We start from the raw sequence: 16,329 nt of genomic DNA on the forward strand, positions 1-16,329 counted from the left end.
GCAAAGAAATATGTTCCATCACCAGAGGCTGTGCATATTTTATTTAATAAATCAACTGTCATTGATTGAGCATATACTAAATTCAAGGTGCTTTTCACATATTACTTTATCAAACCTCGTAGTAATAACTCAAGGCATTTATCAGATTCCCCACGTAGTTTGAAAAATTAGTAACAGTGATCATTTTTAGAGCACTAATTGTATACCAGGCTCAGAGAGGTTAGATGACTTAGCCAAGGTCACTTGGCTAGTAAATGATAGTCACTTACACATTCTACACACCTTCCCTGAATGCCTAGTTGGAGCTGGGAATTCAGTTTAACTCAGTTATAAATTAAAGTGTGCCCCCCCAAAAAAAGATACGTCAAAATGCTAACCCTTGGTATCTCAGAATGTGACCTTATTTGGAAATAGGGTCTTTCTAGACATGAGCAGGTTAAAATGAGGCTCTAATGATAGAGTGAGCCTAATCCAATAAGCCTGTTGTCCTGATGGAAGAGGGAGTTTGGACACAGAGCCTGACACACAAACAGAGAAGAAGATATGGAGACACTCAGGGAGAAGCCAGCCATGTGGCAGGAATGCTGCATCTATAGGGCAAAGAATACCAAGGATTGCCAACAAATTGCAGAAGCTAGAAGAGATGAGGAATGATTTTCCCCTAAAACTGTCAGAGAGAGCACGGCCCTGCAGACACCTTGATTTCAGGCTTCCAGCCTCCACAACTGGGAGACAATACATTTCTATTGTTTTAAACTGCCCAGTTTTTGGTACATTGCTATAGCAGCCCTAGGACACTAATACAGTTGGCCCTGGAACAATGCAGGAATTAGGCCCCTCAATTCTGCTCAGCCGAAAATCCACCTGTAACTTTTGACTTGCTAAAAACTTGACTCATAACCTACCGTTGACCAGAAGCCTCACCGATAATAAACATTCGGGTGACACATATCTTGTATGTTATATGTGTCATAGACTGTATTCTTACAATAATACCTCCTTCTTCTTAGTTTTTTCAGGATTTCCAGGCTATGGTTTGTCTATGAGTTTTTCTCAATTGTCACGAATCTCAAAAAAAATTCCAGTGTATTTATTGAGAATAATCTGCACATGAGTGGACCTAGCAGTTCCAACCCATGTTGTGTAAGGGTCAACTGTATAAGCAATGAACAGAATAAAGACTCTCTGCTATAGAATTTACATTTTCCTGAGGGAGACAGACGATAAACAAGTAGTGATGGCATTAGGAAGCTCAATAAGGCAAGATACAGGAATAGAAAATGCTGAACAAAAGACATCTGTGAGCTTAGACAGGGAGGTCAGGAAAGAACTGGCTCACTGGGAAGGGAACATCTGAACAGAGACTGAAATGAAATGAGGCAGTGGGCCACATACAGTCTGGGAACCTCATTCCAGGCAGAAGGAGCAGCATGTGTAAAGGCTCCGCTCCACATATTCAGGGAACAGCAAGAGGCCAGAGCATCTGGACAGAGTCAGTGAGGGAGCTGAGTAGCTGGAGGTGAGACCAGGGAGGTGAGGGGTGAAGTGGATTGTGGGCGGCCTCCAACAACTGTGGCTTTTGCCCTGAATGAGATAAGAAGCTTCTAGGGGTTGGCACAGAAGAATGGCATGATCTGACCTGCGCTACCAAAAGATCCCTCTGGCTGCCAGAGAGAGTAGGGGTGTAGTAGGTCGAGAGTAGAGGTCACCTGGGAGGCTGCCCCAACAGTCGGAGAAGACAGGAATGTGGACCAGTGTGGCAGGGATGAAAGCCATGAGAAAGGTTGGACTGGGGAGATTTCAAATGTACACTTGTCAGAATCTGCTGACAGAGTTCATATGGGACACAAATCCATCCGTCCATCCATCCATGTTATTTTGAGGCCTGAGCGATTTGCAGAAGGGGGTGAACCTTTACAGAGATGATGGAGAGATCTGAGGGAGGGCAGAGTTTGCAAAAGAAGGTGGGGAGAATGGGACCAAGAATTTGCACCTGGACACTTAAAAGTGCTAGGGCCAAGATGTGAACCATTCCTATCTGTCAATGCACCTCCACTTTCTATGTCCCCCAAGCAGCACTATCACCAGCCTTTTCTTATGGAAATAGAACTATAAATAAATAAAATCAAGTGTGATCTGAAGGCTTCCTGCAATCTGAATCCAGCAGCAGCAGGGAACTGGAGCTTATCACAACAACTGGAACAGGGAAACAGTCTTACACTGTTGCTTTTGGGAGACAGGCTGGGCAGAGTGGGCAGTGCAATCGGGAGCAAACAACAACAGGGCCACATCCTAGGCCTCTGGAGGCTGGAGCAGGCTCTCAGAGGATGCTCAGGGGCCGGTGTACACAGGAGAGAGAACTCTTTCCCGACCCTGCTCCCCTTTCTGTGCAAAGCATTCTGCAGAGGACAGGGAGGGAATGAAGAGAGCCTCCAAAGGTAATAATGTCAATCTGGGAAACCAGTTCTGACTTGGGAATGGGGACATTTAGAATGGGAAGTGAGGATGGGGAAAAAGAGGGCAAGAACACCCCACAGTCCTGCCTCTTAAAGTTCCTGGTCCTCATCTCTCCAAAGTGAACCACATCTGTACAACCCATGGTCCCAGCAGTGCCCCTCACCACCCCTCCCTGGCCCAGATCAGCACTTGGCACCGTAGCTGCAGGACCCCCAGCACAGGCCTCTGCCTTGTGGGGTCAGGGACCTCTGTGTGTGCAGCCCTCTCAGGATCCACCATGCCCACGTGAGTGTAACCAGCCCTGATGCATCTTGTTCCCTTAACAGTCCCAGAGCACTCGAGGGATGGAGAGCCAGGAAAGGCATCTTGGCCATGAAGAGTAATAAGGTAGGAAGGAAAAACAGAATCCTCCCATGCCAGGGTTCTAGAGACCTAGCCCAGACAGATGTGACTTCTCCGGGGTCATAAAGCCAGTTAGAGGCCTGGCCAGCCTGGAACTCGGGACTCTGCCCTTTCCCTCAATCCCCTAACCAACCACCCTGAGCCAGAAGGAGGGTCTTCATGGAGCTACTCCTCTCTGTGATAAATCTGAGGATGAGAACCAGACACCAAGACACAGAAGCAGGACAGCCTCAGTGATGGGATCCCGATGATGGGCCACATGGCTGGAAGAAGCCAGCTGAGCAAGACCAAAGCCTCTCTGTCTGCCAAGAAGGGGTGAGGGGATCATAAACAGTTCTTCCATGGAACACAGCCTTCCAGTAGCTGCAGACGGCTGGCTGAATCACAGATGAGTCACAGCGGGAACCTCAATGAGGAGACAGGCTCTCCTTCCCAGGCCTCAACTTCCTTCCCACCTGCTGGACACTAGCAGCCCTGATGGGACCTTTCTCGGGGCCATTCAAGGTCAAAGACTTAAGATAAGACTTGGTAAGTAGACCTTTGAGTTGCATGTGTTAGAATAAAGAGCATCCCCACTTCAGAAGATCTAATTTACAAAACTGAGTGGACAGAAGAGGCTAATTAAGGGCTCTGGGCACATCGGGAAAGTTTATTCCACTTTATAACGAGATTTGCCACCAGGCTGGGTAGGGTACGGCTGTCCTAGGTCTGCTAGAACACCAGCCTCACATGCCCCTGTTCCAGCCCATGGCCTCAGGCATTCAGAATAGCTTTCTCCATTCCCAGTGGCTACTTCTAAATCACCCAGTTGGCATAGTGGAAAATGGCACAGCCAGGATCTAAAATCTACAGGCTTGGGGGCAAAGACGGAGGATAGGGCCTTATGCCCCTGGTTTGAAAGTGAGTTCCTGGAAGGTGAGGCCCTCCTTCGGAAGACAGCAGCCACGCGTCCCCTCACCTTGCTTCCTCAGGCCTCCCCTACTGCTTTCACTGTGGCAATAAAATTATCCCAAAGACCTCACTTGTAGAGAATGTGCTCAGAGATCAACCTCTCTTCCTGCTCTCCTCTAGCTTTGCTTCTGGAAAGGTTGTGATTTGACCTCAAGCAAACCTCCGTTCAAACGCCGCCGTTCACTAGTTCACCCTGATCTCCTAAACTGTGTGGGCTTCCATTTTTCTCGCCTGTAAAGTGGGAATAATAATGCCTGTAATGCTATTATAATGACAAAGATAATGTGTACGGAGCCCTGAGTACCTAGAATATAAGGGATACTCAAACGATGAAGATCATTATTATTTTTCAGCCACTGGGTGCACGTGGGTGGCTGTGCGGGAGGCAGGAGCTCTGAATGTTGACAGGAGTTCATCTTGCAACATGAAGGAGTTTAAGAAGGAAAGTTTTAGGGGCTGGGCCACTGCAAATGCAGCAGTATGTTTGGAAGGCAGCAAAAAGAGAAAAAGATCCAAAGAGAGGCAAAATTGCTATTTCATGGCACTGTCAAAGGGAAAAGTTCTAAGAAAATTGTTAACACGTGACTATGTGAAGCTGTACGTTCTGCTGGGCATGGGAGCTAGTGGGATTATAACAAAGCAAGCAGGCCCTTGTCCTGGACTCACCACAGAAAAGTATGAATCATGGAAGTTATGAAAACACTTATAATAATGTAAAAAAAAAAAAGAGGGACTTTAAGCTTATTTAGTCCAACCTTTCCTTTTACAGATGAAGAAACTGAGGACAAAGGGGTAGCATCACCTCTTAGTGGCCTGCCCCTCCTGTCTTTGGATATGGGGTGGCTGGGCGAGTCTGGCAGCGAAGTTCAGGGCCCTTTCCCCTAAAGACACTGGCCTGGCTGATGCTCACTGCTCTGAAGTTGACCTGCTTCTGGAAGATGCTTCAGTGCACTCTGAGTGTCTTAACAGGGTGAGAATTTTCAATTGACCCCTTCCCTTTCGTGGATTAGTTCCACTGAGTGACTTATTAAATGGAAAATACCTGAACTGTGTCATTTCTTCCCTGCACATGGTTATGCTGTTCTTAGATTCCAATGTCTTTTTCCATCTCAGGCAATGCAAAATATTTGGAAAAAAGAGAGATTCTTTTTTCCCCCCTTAAATGAATGAACAGTCTAGCCAGGTTTGAGAGTGTTTCCTGACCTCAGAAATGATTGTGTCTTTTTTTTTGTTGGACTCATGACACAAATTTATTTGCTACCCAATAAAATATCCCATCCCACTTTTAGAATATAATTGACAATAAAAATGCTTCTTCAGTGCTCACATTCTAGTTGGGATAACATCCTTGAAAGGTTAAGTAAAATTCAAGGCCATGTGTGATTGAATGCTCTAAAAACTCAGAGGCAAAAATGGTTCTCTTTAATGTGGTCCCACAAGGCCTCGGTGGAGAGGCTAAGGTTGGAGCTGAGCCTGGAAGGATGAGTGATCTTATTGCTATGAGCCTCTGAAGGGCAAGGACCAGGACTTTTCATCTTTGAAAGAATCTAAAGGGACGATGTCTCTAGTGCCCAGCAGTACTCTGCAATTAGTTTTTGTTTAATTAATTGATAGCTTGAATTAATTGAATTCCTGATTGAATTAATGGATAGCTAGAGATAACCGTGGAGGGTTTCCTAGGCTGGCGTAACATGAAAAACCCATAATGCAGAGATAAGCCTTCTGTGTTAAGAAACCAAGAAACAGAGACACCTGGGTGGCTCAGCTGGTTAAGCACCTGACTCTTGATCGCAGCTCAGGTCTTGATTTCAAGGTTGTGAGTTCAAACCCTGTGTTGGGCTCCATGCTGAGTGTGGAGTCTATTAAAAAAGAAAAAGAGGGGCGCCTGGGTGGCTCAGATGGTTAAGCGTCTGCCTTCAGCTCAGGTCATGATCCCAGGGTCCTGGGACCGAGTCCCACATCGGGCTCCCTGCTCCTTGGGAGCCTGCTTCTCCCTCTGCTTCTCTCTCTCTCTCTCTCTCTCTCTTTCTCATGAATAAATAAATAAAAAAAGAAAAAGAAAAGAAACTCCAAGAACAGTCCAGCATCAGGAAGGTTTTCCATTGGGAAGTAGGAGTGAGGAGAACAACAGCCCAGGATGGTCAGATCCAGTCCGAAATCAATGAGGAGTCACAGAAATTTTTCTAGTTAGGAGGTAAACAGTAGGAGAATTAGCCAGAAACAATGGGTGAAAAGGTAAAAGTGGGTGGAACTTTAGTTTTGTGTCCACCAAAGCGGAGAGCCTAGGTTCTGTCATTTCTTAGCTAGGCAATTCTGAGTTTAACTTCCCAGTTTTTGTTGTTGTTGTTGTTGTTTTTTTAATGTGACTTAGAAATAATAGTAGGACCTACCACACAGTTACGGTGAAAACTAAATGAGATCATTTATGAGAAGTACTCAGTTAGCATAATGCCTGATGCATAGGAGGCTCTCAATGAACTCACAGCTAACAAGAAAGCCAACGGAAGCAAGGAAGTCCTTGCCATTTTCCACCCCACTAAAAGTTTTTACCAGTCCACCACTCAGGCAGGCTGCACAGTCTGTATTGTCTCATTCCTAAATGAAGTTATAGCTTTCCTTTCACAACTGTCTGACTCGAACTTTCACAGTATAGATAATGCGATCTGTTAGGCAACCGAAATAGCGAATTCCATTCCTGCACCATCTCACCACCCTGGCTAGCTCCTGCCAGGACAGAATCGTGTAAAGAACTAAAACACGTTTCAAGGAAGTCTCAAAATTCAAAGATCCCCTCTTGGCCGGCTTCAAGGACTAGCCTTCCCCCAGTGGCATTATAGTCTAGCTCACCGGTTCCCAACTTGGGTTGGCAAGAGCTCTGCCATTGCAGGAGATGCACCATTCCACACAGACTCAAGCATTGGCTCAAAACTCAAAGCTACATGGACTAGCTTACATATATGACTACAGGGATTTCAAATTCTCTTCTGATTCATAAATTACAAATCTATCATCAAGTGTTACTGATTTATAATGTCTATCATTATGTATGTTTTCTCAGTCCACAGATGTTCAATATACCACTGCTCCCATGTGAGAGTCTTTAAAATCTTTTGACATTTTAAAGCAGAGTGCTTGAGTGTGATCATCAAGGAAAAAAACACAAGAATAATGGGAAAAAAATTACAGATCACCTGTCTTAGGTAATAGGGAGTTGTGTGCCTAGGTCCAAAATAATGAATAAAAATAATACAGTGATAAGAGCTAATAAAATAAGAAGAAAGATGTCAGAAATGGCCTTTCCCCTTGACTCCAAGATCCTAGGGGAAATTTTCAATGGTAAAACACATTTCAAATAGGAAAAGTTTCCTTCCCTTCCCCAGCCCCACAACACAGATGTCAGTACACAAAGAGAATCTCTCTACATACAAATCCCAGAGTTTTTATCCAGAGAGGAGTCAGCCAAGAAAAATGTCAGAAAGCATACTGGAGAAATGTTCACAGTGCTTCTAAATAGCTCCTACCTGTCCTGCCATTCAGGAGAATCGGTTTGCCCTCCAGTTCTCCTTTCATGGGAACAACGGTGATCTTATATTCTGTCCCGGGCTGCAGACCTGCCAACAAGCAGCCAGGGTTCGGTGAGTTCAGGCTCCAGACCCTCACCCCCAACCCTGCTCTCCCCCAGATTTCCCTCGTGAGGGGAGGTGAGGGGCTATGCTTCTTACCCGAAGATAAATCTAAGGCAGAGAAAGAGTGGTGGGGCCCGTGGAATACAAGGCGTCGTCGAGGGGCTTACAGGGGTGCGGGGGGCCAGAGTGGATAAGGTGAAGGTAACGGAGCTCCTTTGTTGGGCTGCCAAGCACTGATTTCCCAATTTTATTTATAGCCCAAGTGGCTTTCTGCCCCCAACAATCCTATTCCCTCAAAAGTTTCCTTCCGCCTCATTGTAATAATTAGCCTAATTTTATTCCATTATTTTCTTCTTTGCTTTCCCTTTTTTTTGTTTGTTATTTCTCTGCAGCAGTGGTTTGAATAACTGTTCTCTGTGGCACAGATATCCAGACTGTGGCAAAGTACAGGCAGAGAGCAGCGTGTGGGAAGCCCACACACTGCTCTCCGCTCCGCGGACCCTGGGAACCCCAAGAGGTCCTTCCAAGATGGAGCTCACAGAGTGGACAGCAGAGGAGGACTTAACCATGGAGCTAATAAGCCTCAGGGCCCCCCTTCCCTGCATGGGCCACCTCCAAGGGTATTCACTTGGGTATTCATGATTGTGTATTGTTTTCCTTAAAGAGAGCCCTGAAAATTCTCTAAGCTTCAGGAGTCACAAAATGTGATCCAGCCCTGCATGGCCCTGTTTCCTTAGTGGCCATCAGATTTCCAGCGCTCAGCAGATAAACTAGGTCAGCTGGGACAAGGACCTCCCCACCCAGGCCTCCCAGCATCACTCCTTCCATGCAGCATGTCTAATAAACCAATCTCTCTCTCACTTCCTCTCTCTCTCTCTCACTTCTTCTCTCTCTCTCTCTCACACACACACACACACACACACACACACACACACACACACACAGTTCTTCGAAAAGGAATGTCTGTACCAGCATATCCACCCTGAGATACAGACAGGGTTTTCAAGAGGACATTGGGCCTATAATCTGTCAACCAGGTGCTCTGAGATGCCAGAGTCAGCTCTGGGATGCTAGAGCACAGGTCTGCAGGCCTACAGATTGGGCTCTTGTCTGGGAGTTTCCAGGGTCAGAGTTCAAAGTGATTCCTAGGGCCCCAGGACCCTCTGTGCACACTGTCCCCACCTCAGCATCACAGCAAACATCCCACATCCCCAGTGTTGGCTCTTACCTGTGATGTCATATCGGCTCTTAGGGTCACTGCTCTTGGGCACGGTGACCTCAGCCACCTCCTGCCCTGTAAGGGGGCCATACTGCAGCTTGTAGTAGTCCACCTCAATCGGGGGGTTCTCCCACTCCACATCAAGTGAGTTCTCAGTCTCATCCGTCACCCACGCGGTGCCAAGCACGGCAAGATCTAGGGCAGGGGTCAGGGAAGGCAGGAGAAAGCAGTGAAGAGCAGAGCTCAGGCAGGTCTGGAGCAGAACGTTGGCTACCAGGTCAGTGCCCTTCCTTGACACATTGAGAGCATGCTTCAGCCCAGGACACAATCCTTAACAGGTGTCTTAAAACCACCAAAGTAGCAAATAAACTGTTGGCTCTCATATTATTCATGGAGGACAGACTATCTTCTGGGAAAGCCTCCTCTCTCCCATCCCATCGGATGCCATGCTGCCCTCCCTATCCAAGCCGCCATGGGCCAAGCCCTGGACCACACTTCTCCAACCAGCCATCCAAACCGCCAGACCCAGGGGTCAGACTGCCCTGAATGAAACACACCCTTAAGCTACAGAACCCTGCCCTCAAAGACTCAATCCCAGGAGGAGAAGCTAAAGTGCGGGGAATGCATTTAAAATTTTCTGGAGTATAATACTGATAATACAACCAGTGTCTTCCTCCATCTCCCAAATTACAGCTCCTTCCTTGCCACTCAAATTCTCCTACAAAGACTAACCCTAGGGAAAACTATAAAATAGGTGAATTTTAACTTGGTCCTTCTGAGTATCTTTCCTGTGCCTTCTACCACAGTTTAGACCTGGTGACCTCAGCTGCCTAATCTGTCCAACCTGCAGAGGAAAGTTATTGTACCCATTTATTCATAGTCAAGTATTAATGGCTAAATGTTTATCCCACCACTTGGAAAAAAATGAAATTATAATGATTCATGCAAAGGAATGGATCGCTGATGTGGTTCCAAGGGAAGAACTTTCGGGTGGTGGCTGGGGAGGGGACTGGTTTTTTGAGAGCACCGTGAGTTCCAAGGGCCATATCCAATGGACATACCCACTGGATGTCATCTGACCCAAAGTTTGAAGCCCCTAGGCTCTCAGCCTTGCCCCTTCCTTGGTCACATGCCCACCTTCACCACCTTGGTGGTGCTCCCTAGATGCTCCCTAGGCTGGCTGACCACTTGTCAAGGACATGGCACAGAGAATTTATGCATCAGGCAGGGGGTGAACTTGGTATTCTTAAGGTCCCTTGGGTCTGAATGTTTCTGATTCACTCTCTTATGAACAGAGAACCTCACAGAGGCTTTTCTCTGAAGAATTTCCTCCCACCTACTGGCTTCCATCTGCCAGGCTCCAGGTTCTTCCTTCAAAGATGGGAATTCCTTGAGGGAACAGGTCAAGAGGTCAGTAATGAAAGTGACTCAAGGACCATAGAAGGGTCCTCTACAGCTCACAAGCGAAAAAGCAGAGACTTAATGAAAATATTCAAGATTATTATGGGGATAAATGTCTCTCAGACTGAGGCTCCCCTGAGGAGCAAACAGAATGGGTTTAACATGAATCAGATTAGACAGAAAGACAAGCTTTACAGTTGCAAGATTTTCCAAGCCCTTAGCACAGAAGCCAAGAGGGGTTACTAAGACTTTCAGAACAGCTGTCTCTGCTCTTCATTGGGAAGCTTTGGGCACTGGCCTGTCTAGAGACAGAGGCAGCCACAGACAAAAAGGGGGAGCTGGCCTGGTTCTCACAGGTAGGCTTGGGTATGCTCCCATTGAGCATAAACAATTTCACAGAACATCAACATCAGGCAAGCCACTGTGTGGCCATGATAGCTGAAGACAAAACAAGGCCATTCCGTAATCATGTCTGAATACAGGCAAAAACAATAACACTGTCCAAACCACACAAACAACCCAATATTCTCTCCCCTGACTAATATGAGTGACTACCCTTCTTCACTGATGATGGCTTTAGCCTCTCTCTAGTCTGCTCTTTCTAGATAAGGTTCACTAAGTTACCAGTCATGGAGTTAACTCCCCTTGATGACAGCATGCAAGCCAAAGCAAACCCCTGCTGCCTTCAACTTCCCCCAAATCACCCAACACAAGCCCCAATTCTATCCCAGTCCTTCCTAATGCTCTTACTGAGACACCCACAACTCCTGTGCTGTGTTGTCCCACACTCCAGCGGTCAATAAACCCAACCTGCTCAACTCCAGCGGTGTCCTGAGGAGTCGATGGCTGGAGGGGATTGATAAAGGCAATCACAAATTATACTCCCAGGATGACAGGTCCCTCATGGCCCTTTCCAACATGGAGCCATCATGAGCCTATTCCTCACCACTGAATAGGACAGGCAGCCTGATCTTTCTGCAGAGACAACCATGTGCCCAAAAGCCCAGCCATCTGGGTGTCCCTGGATCTCTCCCCAGAAGTTTAGTGAAGGGTGGAGGCAGCTGATTTTTATCAGCATCTAGAACAGTGCCTGGTACACAGTAGATGTTCAGTAAAATAAGATGAGTGAATGAAGGGATCAGAATCACTCAAATAACTAGGTTTTTCCAAGCTCTTGAAGATCTAAGTTGCTTTAAGAACTTTCATGAGAAAATAAGAATTTCTAAACAGTAAGCAGTGAGGCTTGTCTCTCCAAACATTTTGGTAACATTTGGTGGTACACTGGAGACTCTGTCCCTCCAGATCCATCTTTTGTCCTGCTGTGTATCCCAGATTATGACCTGTATGAATTGTGTTAGTCAGATCCCCTTGCCCTCTGGCTTCTTGTTACATTCAGCCAGTAAGTTACCAGAATATCAGAGGGCAGGATAGAGAGTTTAGGCAACTGATCTCCTCCCTCACTCCCAGTGAGGCCATGGTGGACCACCTGCATCTCTACCCAGAAGTGCCTCCGCAGGCAACTCTCTCCTACAGCTCTTTTTGTGTCCCACTACCAATTTCCATTCCTCCCCCTTCAGAATGGGGTGGATTCCCCACTGATGCTAGTCCTAGAGTGCTTCACCAGCCAAATCCTACCCATCCATGCCTCTTCACTAAACTGTCTTCAATTATGTGGTTTACTCTCTCTCTTTCCTGCTAAGATGAATCTGATACAGGTGGCTTCAGCAAATCTCCAGCCATCATCCCAACTCCAACTTGCTGAATGGCCTCAAAGCCTCAGTGAGGGCTTGGGTATACAGGTATACTCCTTGGCTGCTTGTGTGTGGCTGCAGGGCAATCAGACCTTACTAATCTTAGGGACGGAGAAGACCCCTTGAGCCCCAATCCAGCAGGCTCTATTACTGAGTTGCAGGAGCCGAGAAAAAGGAGCAAGAACTGAGATTTTTCTTCAGAAACCAGGATTGCAACAGCCACGTTTTTCAACTGCCAAATGAGGGCAATGTTCTGAGTAGTAGAAGGGTATTCGTGGGGACAATGGAAGAAAACATTTAAAATGGGGCCTTTCCTGGGAAACCTGAGGCATCCCACTGCTTCCTCACCTGTGGTAGCAAGTAGATGCTGTGGGCTGCTGGAAACCTCTTTCTTCACGTTGCGCAGGGTAACTATGTACTTGGTTCCAGGCTGCAAACCAACGATGTCATAGGTGTGCTGCTCCTTGGGCACTTGGATCTGCTTCCCAGAGAGCTCCTGCCCCAGAGGGTAGTAGCTGAGGAGGTAGTGGTCCACCTCGCTAGAGGGCTCCCAGCTCACCAGTAGGGAATCCTCCGTGCTCTTGAGCAGCTGTAGGCCCTGGGGAGCCACCACTATGCAGAACAGGGAGAGGAGAGGAGAGGGTGAGGAAACGGGTGGAAATGCATAACCAACGTCTGGTCACCGAGCACCTACTATATCCTTAACACTGGCGGCAGGTTAGAGCACACAGCGCCTGTGTAGAGCACCACTCTGGACCCCCCCCCCCCCACCACCACCACCCCCGCGGGAAGTTACGTGGCTGGGAGTTAACACCGACTCACACACACTCACACACACACAGCGCCATCAGATCACAGACCACTGGTTCTCAAACCAGCAGCATCAGGATCACCTGGAACTGGTTATTGATGCAAATCCTCGGGCCTCACCCCAGATCCCCTGCCTCAGAAACTCCGGCTGACCCAGCAATCTGTGTTTCACAAGCTCCCCTGGGCTTCCGAGGTGGACTAGAGGCCGAGTCCCCGCGCAGGACCGGGCGTCTTGATGGCTAAATGGCGCCGGGGCGGGGCAGGGAAAGGAGGGAGTCGGGCCTCTCGGCTCACCCTGGGCGCAGTCGAGGCCTCTGAAGCCCTCCTCGCAGTAACACTCGCCCGTGTCGCAGAAGCCGTGGCCGCTGCAGTCGCCTGGGCAGCGGCGCTCGCTGCAGTCCTCGGACGTGAAGTCCTCGTGGCACCGGCAGACGCCGCGCACGCACGCGCCGTGCCCGCTGCAGTCGTCGGGGCAGCCGGGGTAGGCGCAGTCGGCGCCCACGTAGGGCGGCTCGCACTCGCAGCGACCCGCAGCGCAGCGCCCGTGGCCACTGCACGCCCCGGGGCAGGCGGGCCGCTCGCACGCCGCGCCCTCCCAGCCCTGCTCGCAGCGGCAGGTGCAGGTCTCCGGCGAGAAGGTCCCGTGGCCGCTGCAGTGGAGGCTCCCACCTACCAGCAACAGGAAAGCAGGCTGGTGGTGAGAGCCGGCGAGCCGGCTGGCCCGGCCTGGGCCCCGCACAGCGCGTTCTTCGAAGGAGGGCAGAGCCCAGGACGAAGACAGAGGTCTGCCCTTTCCAACCTGGGCCAGACTCTGACCTGCGACAGCTACAAACGTATCCTGCTTTTACGCCCCCAAACGCCAGGTGAAGTCCCTCCCCTTTCCCTTCTCATCCAAGCGCTCAGGTGAATTCTGGTTCCTTCCGTTCTAAATGGAGGTAAGTATTTAGGACCTAACTATGAAGACTCCTGGACTGCTCCAGCCTGGGGTCAGCGCGCCAGCTTATGCTGAAGGGCAGGGCTCCGGAGGGTGGGTAAGGGTGGGGGGCAGGCAGGTGAGATCCAGGCTGCCTGGGAGCAGCCTGGACCTTAGCAAGGCTGGGTCCTTGGGAAATGAGCCCAAGCTGGATCCTGGAAAAGTGGGCCTGCAGAAGATACCCAATAGCCCAGTCGCACTATGGGGTTGAAGGGTGGGAAAAGGGATCCCCCAGGGTCCCCTCTCTAACCCCCTGGCCCTCAGCAGCCCAGCTACTGCTTCTCAGAACACCCTCTTTCCTTCCTAGACATTTTTGCCCTGGAGGCTCCTTGCAGCAGTCTGTGCTGTGTCATTCATGGCCGTGGCCCTGGTGCCCAGTTGTCCCTCTGGTGTACAGGAGATGCTCTCAACGGTAGCACTTCCTCCAGCATACCCCTCATTATGATTTGGATCCGCTTTGCTAAATATCTACTACGGGCCTGGAAACTTCTGTACAGCGCCTGTAGTCCTCAGAACTGGACAAGTTGATAAAATTATCCTAATTGGGCGGTTTAGAAAACTTCAAGAATTTACCCAGAGTAACACCACTAAATAGTGATGAAACCGGGGCATTTGTGCCCAGTCTCGTCTAGCTCCAAGGCCAACCATCTTTCCTTTCCTTCCCACTGCTTTCCCTTCCCATGGAGATTGGATTCACAGGTCAAAGAGCACCCAGGAGTCCGGACTCACGGTAAGCGTTGCTGGGCCTTCTCTACCGAGACTTGCAGATACTGCCTGGAGCTAGTGCCAAGGACAAGACCCCCCACCCACCCCAAGAGTGAGGTGGGAGCGCACCAGACTCACAGAGAGCACCTGGCACGTAGCAGGTGTCCGTTCATGGTTTGTTGAATGAATAACAAGTGGCAAGCTCACCAGCAGCAACTTGGCAGCAGCGCTGGACATCACACTTGTCCTTCACCTCCGCCATCTCCTCCTCCAGCTTCTTCACCCGGGCCAGGAGCTCTTGAATGCTGCCTGCTAGCTCACAGTCCTTCTGTGGCGTCTGCAGGCGGATGTTGTGCCTGAAGATGATGTTCTGTTCCTCAGCCTCCCCTGGGGCCAGGGGCAAGGCCCTGTCATCACTAAGGGGCTGAGGGTCAGTCTCCACCTGGACCAGGGCAGACTTGGGCATGTCAATCTTGTAGGTGTGGCTGACAGTGACCTGTTGCTCTTTGTCGCTGCAGCCGTGAGGTTCAAGGGTGGCTGGGGCTGATGCCACCAAAAGCATAGAGCCCAATAGGAGCCCCAGGGGGAAGCACAATGTCCCCTGAAGACCCATCCTCGGAGAGACAGGGAGCAGACTCTGTAGGAGACCTGTATCCAGAAAAGATGCAAAAGACAAGCCATGGGGATTTGCTGATGGAAGCTGGCCTTTTGAATGGATTCTAGGAGCCCACAGGAGCCTGAGAAATGAGCAGAAATATTTCATCCTATAGGTCCTGAGGATCCAAACCAAATGTTTTTTTCCTTCTCACACATTGCCCATTCCTACCTCCTGTCTTTGCTTACACTGTTCAGTACCTGGGAGACCCGCCTCTTCACCTCTAATTCTATACTCACCTGACTAATAATAACAAGGAAAACAATTGTCTCCTATGAAAGGCCTACTGTGACTGGGCTTCCATCCCCCCACCCCTAATCTATACCACACTCCTAATATTACCCCATCAAGACCACCTAGAGAACAGCTGCACATAGAGACCTCCCCACTGTGAGAGGCAGTGACAATGTGCTGGAAAGACAAGTCAGGTCCTAGGTGTCTAGCCTTGCGAAGGCTGCTTATTCTGGCGTTAGCCTCCTCTCGTCAAGTGGGAATGGTCACACCTATTTCACCGCATTATATGTGGAGAGCACTTCATACCATGCCAGGCACACAGGAAGTGCTCACTAAATGCTTGAGGTTTGGGTTTTAATCAACTACTGAGTATGCCTTCCTTTTCATTCTAATTTTTTTTATTGTGAAGGATATTTATCCTGAAAAGAGCACACGACAAAAATGGTATCATTTTCGTGAATTGTTATAAAGGCAACCGCCATGGAACCACCACCCAGCTTCAGAACTAGAATGTTGCCAACATCCTAAAAGCCTCCACAGGCCCTCATATGATGCTGCCTCTTTTCCAACTTGGTAGTCAGAGTCAGCAGAACACCATCAAAAGGAGTAGACCCGAGCAGATAACTCTGTTGGTCATGAAAAGGAAGAAAGCATCATTAAACCCAGTTTTAATATTTTGTAAAATCTTTGATTTCTAAGAGTCATGGTTTATTTAGTATGAAGACGTAGAGGATGAAGGTCCCTGGCAGAATTATCATTAAAGATAACAATAATAGCATTATTATAATATTACCTGTTATTTATCAAGTTGCTGCTTTGTGCCAGGCATTGCCCAGGGGCGTTAACCCTCATAATTAATCTTCATCGCTGCCAAGTGAGATTAGTGCTACTTTGCTTATCCTGGGTGAGCAACCAGATGTGCAAGGCAAAGTCACTTACCAGGGACTGTCCAACTAGTAAGTGGCACAGTCAGGATTTAAAACTAGGTCCGACTGATTGCAAGCCTGTGCTGGCTCTGCATCCATATGACCTTCTGACACAAATAACACAGGAGCATAGTATATATACCTTCCCTATGTAATTCCCTCCTTTGGGCAGACACCCTGGGTGTTTTACCCAAGGGATGCGCTACCACTCTGAACTAA

The 16,329-nt window shown here is 48.7% G+C and overlaps 1 protein-coding gene across 1 annotated transcript in view; it reads right to left on the reverse strand.

The window, feature by feature from the left end:
- The window catches only part of TNN (tenascin N), a 52,835-nt gene extending 37,927 nt beyond the window's left edge, over positions 1-14,908 (reverse strand). Inside the window, exons 1-5 of the mRNA XM_027611028.2 lie at positions 14,503-14,908; positions 12,912-13,286; positions 12,156-12,419; positions 8,665-8,850; positions 7,332-7,421 (exon numbers count right to left, since the gene is read on the reverse strand). Of these exons, the coding sequence (XP_027466829.2) occupies positions 7,332-7,421; positions 8,665-8,850; positions 12,156-12,419; positions 12,912-13,286; positions 14,503-14,908 (1,321 nt within the window). The remainder of the gene's footprint in view (positions 1-7,331; positions 7,422-8,664; positions 8,851-12,155; positions 12,420-12,911; positions 13,287-14,502) is intronic.
- Between the last annotated feature and the right edge of the window lie 1,421 nt (positions 14,909-16,329).

The sequence above is a fragment of the Zalophus californianus genome, chromosome 10 (assembly GCF_009762305.2).
Source record: "Zalophus californianus isolate mZalCal1 chromosome 10, mZalCal1.pri.v2, whole genome shotgun sequence".
NCBI lineage: Eukaryota > Metazoa > Chordata > Mammalia > Carnivora > Otariidae > Zalophus > Zalophus californianus.